Below are 7,295 nucleotides of genomic sequence, written 5' to 3'. Positions count from 1 at the left end.
ACAATCCAATATGGGCTCAGTCTTGCTTTTTGATGGGTCATGGGACTTGAACTCAGGGCCTGGGTGATGTCCCTAAGTTCTTTTGCTCAAGGATAGTGCTCTACCTCTTTGAAACACTTCCGGTTTTCTGGTGGTTAATCGTAGATAAGAGTCTCATGGATTTTTCTGTCCAGGCTGGCTTTGAACCTCGATCCTCAGATCTCCGCCTCCTGAGGAGCTAGGATTACAGGTGTGAACCACCAGCACCTGGCTTTTGTTTTTAACTAGGCTTACTTTTGAACTGAAAAGTTAAAAAAAAAGTTTACTGGAAACCTGAAAATAGATGTAAAAAACACGAATATATTTAACATTTTAGGGGAAAAAGCCAAGTATTTTGCTCTAGGCCTAAATTTACCTTACATTTACAAATTCATTAAACCTTCCCATGTATCATATTAAACAACTTTCTTTTCCTTTTGGTCACAGAGGTATGAATTAAACTGAGAAGAATACATAGTTATAGAACCATAAATCTGACCAGTGCAACTGGCAAGTTCACTAGCCGGCCTTCAAAAATAAAGACTTGCATTTTGCATGATGAAATTATCCATGTACATCGTTCATGTTGCTGTGTAAAACTGATCATGTAGGAAGGCATGAAATCAACTCTGTAGTGAGGAGATCGTTCTAGCAGACGAAGGGACAAACATGAAAAAAGGTAAATGTTTACTTTTCAAAATGCAGCACACATTTCCAGACGGGACTGGTTTTCTACTCATGCTGGACAAATTGTACTCACATGATTAAAACTTTCTAGAACTGAAGCTCTTCAACTCCAATGAAAGTATTTCAAGCCTTCTACCTAGTAAAGATTTTTTAAAACCCTCTCAAGTCAAAAATCCTATAAAGAGCTTTTCTCTGGAAAGGGTTTAGTAGAACGAATGCGCATGTTTTCCAGAGTGCAGCCCACTCTTCTCCTGGTAATGTTCGTAGAACTGTCTCAAGGACTCAGAGATTCTGGGTGTCACAGTCCTCAAGGCCTGAGTGAAATGTCTCTTCATAATGCACTTGACCTTGAAGTCTTCTTCCAGAGCTAGAAGAGCGGCCTCTCTGCAGACAGCAATAATCTGAAGGGAAAAAAAAAGTGAATTAAAGGAGAGAGAAGATGCGCCAGTGCCTTGAAGAGCCGTGACATTCCAGATCCCCATGAGCAGTGGAACTTCCATGCTGTGACATTTCTCTGTGGAAGTTACTCCACTGCAGGTTTCTTTTGAACCTGGGGGCCTGGTGCACGCTACCAAGAACACTTCTCCACAAGGATTCCAGCCCAACACCCCAAGTTCTCAGTACAGGCACAAAGGTGTGAAAGAGGTGGCATTTGCTCTAGCGGGAGATGGAACAGTGGAGATGCCCCAGACACTAACAGAGGATGGCGATGGTGGGCGTGGTGGGGGGGGCAAGGCCCGCCCAGAGGCACCCCCTTGTCCTAGCACAGGATTCCCACACTTCTGCCCCCTGGTGCGAGCGAGGCTGTCATGCAGGGGCCTTTCTTTCCATGTATGCGTTTAATGTGCTCTAAGGTTCTGAGGTTAGCAAAGGGGTATCTAGCTGACCTTGAGAACAACATTGGAACCAGAAGGGGACACCATTCAAGCAGGGAGGGGGGAAATGGATGCAGAGGGAGGGAGTGAAGACCAGGTAGACAGTGGAAAATGGAAGGGAAGGTTGAAGGATCTTGAAATGTGTCTTTAGGCTGTCTGGACTTCAGATGGCGGAGGCAGGCTCATGCCAATGTTACTGTGAAAACCACGATGTGGTAGAAACAAGAGATACTGTGATTTTCCGGGGCAGCAATGAAGACAGTGATTGCTGCTGCCTGCGCCCTTCCACGGTTAGGGGAGGCTGGCTGGAGCCAGCGCAGGGCCTGTGCTGTCTGTTCTGCGGAGGCCGGGGATAGCTGGCAGGGCGAATGGCTGGCAGGGCGGTCTGTGGCTGTTGGGGGATTTAGCAAGGATGTTAAAGGAGCTTTTTGAGATGGCTGTCAATCTACCACGGAGTCCCTGTTCACTCTGAGCTCATGAGCACTGAAGGGAAATGTACTGGTTGTGCATGTCAATTTTTATTTTCTTTTTTGGTGCCTGTCCTGGGGTTTGAACTCAGGGCCTGGGCTCTGTCAAAGGTGGCACTGTGCACCAGCACCACGTCTGCCTTTTCCTGAGTAGTTACTTGGAGAAAAGAGTCTCACCCAGTGTGCGTGCGCGTGTGTGTGCGTGTATATGTGCACGTGTGTGTACGTGTGTCTGAAGTGGCAACAAAACTTCTAGGGATTAGTAATCCACTTCATCACAGGCTCTGCTGCTGCCGCCAAGGGCAGTAGAACAAAGGTGAAAGCTCAGCAAGTCTGTGCATCCGCTCCTTGCTGGAGGGGGGGCTCTCCCTCCCAGCAGTCCTGGGGGTCCCTGGGTGTTCACCCGGAGGAGGGGGGTGGAAGGGCGCTGGCCTAGGGCACCACGCTCCCACCCCCCACCCCCGTTTTCTGGTGGTGAACTGGGGATGAGAGTCTCACGGACTTTATTGCCCAGGCTGGCTCTGAACTGCATCCTCAGATCTCAGCCTCCTGAGTAGCTAAGATGACAGGCATGAGCTGCCAGAGCCCAGCTACTACTTGGTTTTACTTTTCTTTTCTTTTTTTTTTTTTTTTTTGGTGTAGGACAAAGGCTCAAAGGCTCCTCTCTCCTCCGCTGCACCCTCCCCCCCCCACCCCCCCGCCAGAGGCCTTGGCTGCTTCTCCTCCGGGTACACTGGGATGACAAAGGTTTTAGTAAGTCTAGCGGTGAAGGTTTGCCCAGTTTTTCCTAACCCAGTCTATGATCTCAGTATTTCTCTCCGGTGCTAAAATTTAATCTCCAAGGCAACAGTATTATGAGGTGAGGCCTTTGGGGTGTAATGATACCCCGTGAACACCCCCACTCTGGAGGGCCTGGTCTGGGGAGCTGTCAGCCTTGCTGAGCAGTTGAATGAGCAGCTAGAAGATGCCCTCCATGAGGACCGGACCCTCCCCCCCCCCCCCCCCCCCCCCCGCCGTGAGGACCAACGCCCTCTGTGAGGACCGGCCTCTCCCCAGGCCACAGGCCACCACTCCGGGCTCTACAACTGTGCCGATCACAACTCACCCAGCTGACAGCTGCGGCAGTCTACACAAATCCACACTGCTCCCCAGAACTCTGCCCTTCTGTTTCCTCGGTGGTCCCTGCATCCGCATGGGAAATGCCAACCCATGGCAAAAACTCCATCAAGGTAAAAACAGGTCTCTTGTCTTCACGCTATTTCACATCCTTTCACATTTTGCTCTTCCTCAATTTCAAGTCGAGAGAAATGGAGTCAAGTGGCGGCCAGAGCCAGAACACTGACTGGTGCTCTCCTCATGTAAACAGTGGCCAATATATGCTTGCTGAGTGGAACTGAAGAATGCTTTAGCAATAAGCAAGCTCCCCAAAATGCATGCTCTGTGTGCCAGTATCCTGTGGGATCTTTTTAGTCATGTGACATGATCTAGACTGTGTCGAGTACACATTTTTAGAATGAAGACATTAAAAAAAAATCATTGAATACCGTGAGATATGTTAAACTCAAGCACTGTTTTCAGTCTGGGCAGTGCTTTTGAGTTCAGTTCTGCAGAAATAATATAAATTAGAAATTCTAGCATTTTTAAAGGGCAACTATGCGTATGCTATTTGGAGGGATGATTATGTTTTTCTTCATTGAGATTAACTACATACATTTCACAGCACACATTTTAGCCTTCACCATGATGAACATTATCGTTCTAATCTACAAAGCTTGTAACTCGACGAACATTAACAATAAAGCTATTTCTTCCAGGTCAGGTGAAATGTACATTTCTTTCCTTTGGCTTATTATCATCTGTAACTGAGGGATGATTCTTCAGGTATCAAAATTTGTTACACAGAGACAGGAGCTCTGTTGCTTTGCTGTCATAGAAAAAGAACTGCACTAGGACAGAGAATGACTCTAGAAATTTGACCAAACAACAACAAACACCAAATCAGTAACAGCCAGGTGGTGGTAGTTTGTGCTGTAATCCTTGTCATTTGGGAGGTGAACAGGAAGATGTCAGTTCAAGGTCAGCCAGGGCAAAACCTTTTGCAGGATCCCATGTCAGTCAACAGCAAGCCGAGTGTCATGTTGTATGCCTGTCATCTCAGCTATGTAAACTGGGATCAGCTAGGCCTCACTGAGGCTCTATTAGAAAAACAGCCAAAGTAAAAAGCAGTTCAACTGGTAGAGCCTTTAGCTGCAAGACAGGCACAAAGCCCTAAACAGAAACTCCAGTACTACCACAAAAAAACAAAAAGAGAGAAATATGTATTACTACGTATTAGAGGACTGAATGAAAGCTTTACAAAAAAAAAAGTGTTCAAATGCTTCACTTGGTAAAAAGAAACCTGAGATCATTAATTGCCAAGGGATTTTCCTTTCTATCGTCAGCTTTGGAAAGGGGGTCTCTTGAGATAAAATAGCCAGCACGTCTCCGTTTGGGAACAATACTAGAGAAAATAAAAGAAAGGCCTTCAAGTTACTCTTGGACTTTTCACATCACTGTACAGTCTGAAAAGTGAAATGAGTGTGGGCTTCTGTGTGGGTGGATTTCCAAGTGATTGATCTGACACTTTCAGGATGTATAGATTGATCTGCACATCTTCAGCTAAGTACACGGAGAGCACACAGCCCAACACCCTGGAGACACAGGGAACACAGAGCCCGTCACCCTAAACTACAAAGGGAATACTGAGGATGTCGCCCTGGAGGGATTACATCCCCGAGCAGAAGCCTGGGAATCTTTCATTGCTGAGAGAGGAATTCAGCTGGATCTTTCCCATGAGGCCACGGGAGAGTGTCACTGAGAAGTGTGGACCAATATCGGAATTTTAATCACAGACTGTCTGGAATGTTAAACTAACCTGTTTAGAAAGAAAAGCCTTGAGCCCTTGGACTGTTTAACTTCTTTAGCAAAAAGGATTTTGGAAACCTCCCATTAATCCCTTCACCATCTAGTCCTCCCCCTTCCCCACTTACAGGTTACAGACTAGAGCATTTGAATGAGTTATTAGCCAACTACCAGCAGGATTGCTTTTAGGCTGGTCCTGTAAAGCTGAGTGTGTATTCTTAGCTAGTTCTGATTAAAAATCCGATACTCAAACTTTAAGAAGATACAGGTGCCTTATTGCAAGGTGAAATCATAACCTGTTTGTGGGAAAGAGAAACCCAACAAAAGACTAGCAGAAAGGCCTGGAATCTCCTGAGAGAGCCAGACTAAGACAGGGGTTTTGTTTCGGTGGCCAGGGCACTAATTTGCTTGGTCCCAACATATCCCAAACTCTTTCTATTCCTTCAGCAGTCATAATGGATCTCATTATCAGACAGCTGACCAAAAAGATACATGATACACACACACGCACGTACACACACATTTGAGATGATTCCTGAGGGGCTCAAAAACTACTAATGAAGATATTTTTATGAAAGTGCAATGAAAATATTATGTTAATGAACATAATCAAATTAAATTCAAGTGTGGGGGGGTAACTGAGCAATGGAGACAAAGGGGTAGATGAGGGGGAATTTTCATGCTACACTTGCCCTCTTAGAGCAGCGCCCTCAGAACAATATAGCAATAACTGGATTACGGAGACAACGGCACTTGTGAGCCATGTGGAGAGGAAACTCCCTGGGATGAGAAGGCCCTTGACCATTGGACCTTGGGAAATCTAATTACTTCACTTTTCAATGCAAAGGGGCAAAAGAGGCAATTGTGCAGAATTTGAATGCCATGGAGAATAAGAACAATGTCTTACTTCACTGTGCAGGGGAAAAAAATAAAAGAAAACTCATATATTCCCCGCCCCGCCCCATCCACCAGACAAGAAGAGTTTCAACAGGTGGCTCAAACTGCGCAAAATACAAGCAGAAATTTAGAGCCAACATGGTTTTAATTTTGAGGCAGCAAAAGTTTTGGAGGAAAAAAAAGACAAGATTAAAGAATGTTACTCAAAGCAAAGACTGCTGACCAGAAACTCATCAACGGGAAGCGAAAGCTGCAAATGTGGAGAGGGTCCTGGGATAGATGTGTGGAGCTCTGCTCTTGCTCTCTCCAGCCTCACAACAGAGCTGGCTTCCTTCTGGTGCAATGGCACTGAGAACCTGGCGGTGCTTCATTTCCATTGAAGTGCAGACATTTATCTCCATTTCTAGATAAAGGCCTGGAGGGCACCTACACTTGCTTAGTACTGGAGCAGACATGGTAAGAATGATGAACCAGCTGCTGGCTCGTGCCTGTTGATTCTGGGGGCTGAGAGCTGAAGACGGCACCTCAAAGCCGGCCTGGGCAGTCAAGTCCGCGCTCCTCTTGTCTCCAGCTAACTACCACAAAGCCAACAGTGAAGCTGTGGTGGAGGTGACAGAGCACTAGCCATGAGTAAAAGCAGCCCAGGAGCAGTGGACCTTGAGTTCAAGCACCAGATCAGAGAGGGGGAGGGGGAAGAGGGGGGAAGGGGGAAGGAGAGGGGAAGGAGAGAGGGAGAGAGGGAGAGAGGAGAAAAAGAGGAGAAAGAGAGAGAGGAGAAAGAGAAGAGAAGAGAGCGGGGGGAGAGAGGGGGAAGAGGGAGGGAGGGGACGGCCATGGGCGTGTGGGGAGGGGAAGGTCCAGCAAGCAGCTTCCAGAGCCTCACACGGGGCTGGGGAAAAGGGGGGGAGGGCATGTAAAAGATCACCTCGCTTTCACTGAAAGACTGGGCGGGGGGGGGGGGCGGATTTTGCACAACAGATTTCAGATTTAAGGAGCGGTCTAACTGTGGTTCTTGGGCGCAAGTCTCCCCTTCTCTAAAAAACTCCGCCATCATTGATCATGCTATCAAGTCCTAGGATCTGCAATGCCCTGCAATGCACTGAGCAAATGAAGATGAGAAGGTCTGGGCAGGCGCACTCACACCCGCCGACGATGGGGAGGAAAGCGGGTCCGGCTGCCAAGTGCTGGTGATCACAAGTTACTCTGATGAGATCTTAGGACCACAGTCGGAAGCCAGCTCAGCACAGGGGACGCTCAGCTCCAGGGAGCCGCTCAGTAAAAGCCAGGAGCGAGCTGTGGCTTGAGTGGCAGAGCTAACACTGCGCAACTAAAAGCTGAGGTTCCGAGTTCAAGTCTTAGTACAGGCCTGCGCCACGCGCGTGCATAAGCCTTCCTTATTACTGGCACAGAGAGGCTTATCGTTGTGCTTATGAACCCATTATTCTGCAGC

The 7,295-nt window shown here is 47.5% G+C and overlaps 1 protein-coding gene across 2 annotated transcripts in view; it reads right to left on the bottom strand.

The window, feature by feature from the left end:
* Positions 1-318: 318 nt before the first annotated feature.
* Positions 319-7,295, bottom strand: part of Spata5 (spermatogenesis associated 5) — a 141,350-nt gene continuing 134,373 nt past the window's right edge. For both annotated transcript variants that reach the window (XM_048333709.1, XM_048333710.1), the window contains one exon: positions 319-1,106. In XM_048333709.1, the coding sequence (XP_048189666.1) occupies positions 909-1,106 (198 nt within the window). In that variant the 3' untranslated portion in view covers positions 319-908. The remainder of the gene's footprint in view (positions 1,107-7,295) is intronic.

Source organism: Perognathus longimembris, chromosome 24 (genome assembly GCF_023159225.1).
Source record: "Perognathus longimembris pacificus isolate PPM17 chromosome 24, ASM2315922v1, whole genome shotgun sequence".
NCBI lineage: Eukaryota > Metazoa > Chordata > Mammalia > Rodentia > Heteromyidae > Perognathus > Perognathus longimembris.
Note: the sequence above shows the minus strand (reverse complement) of the source record. Positions and strands in the feature narration are given on the sequence as shown.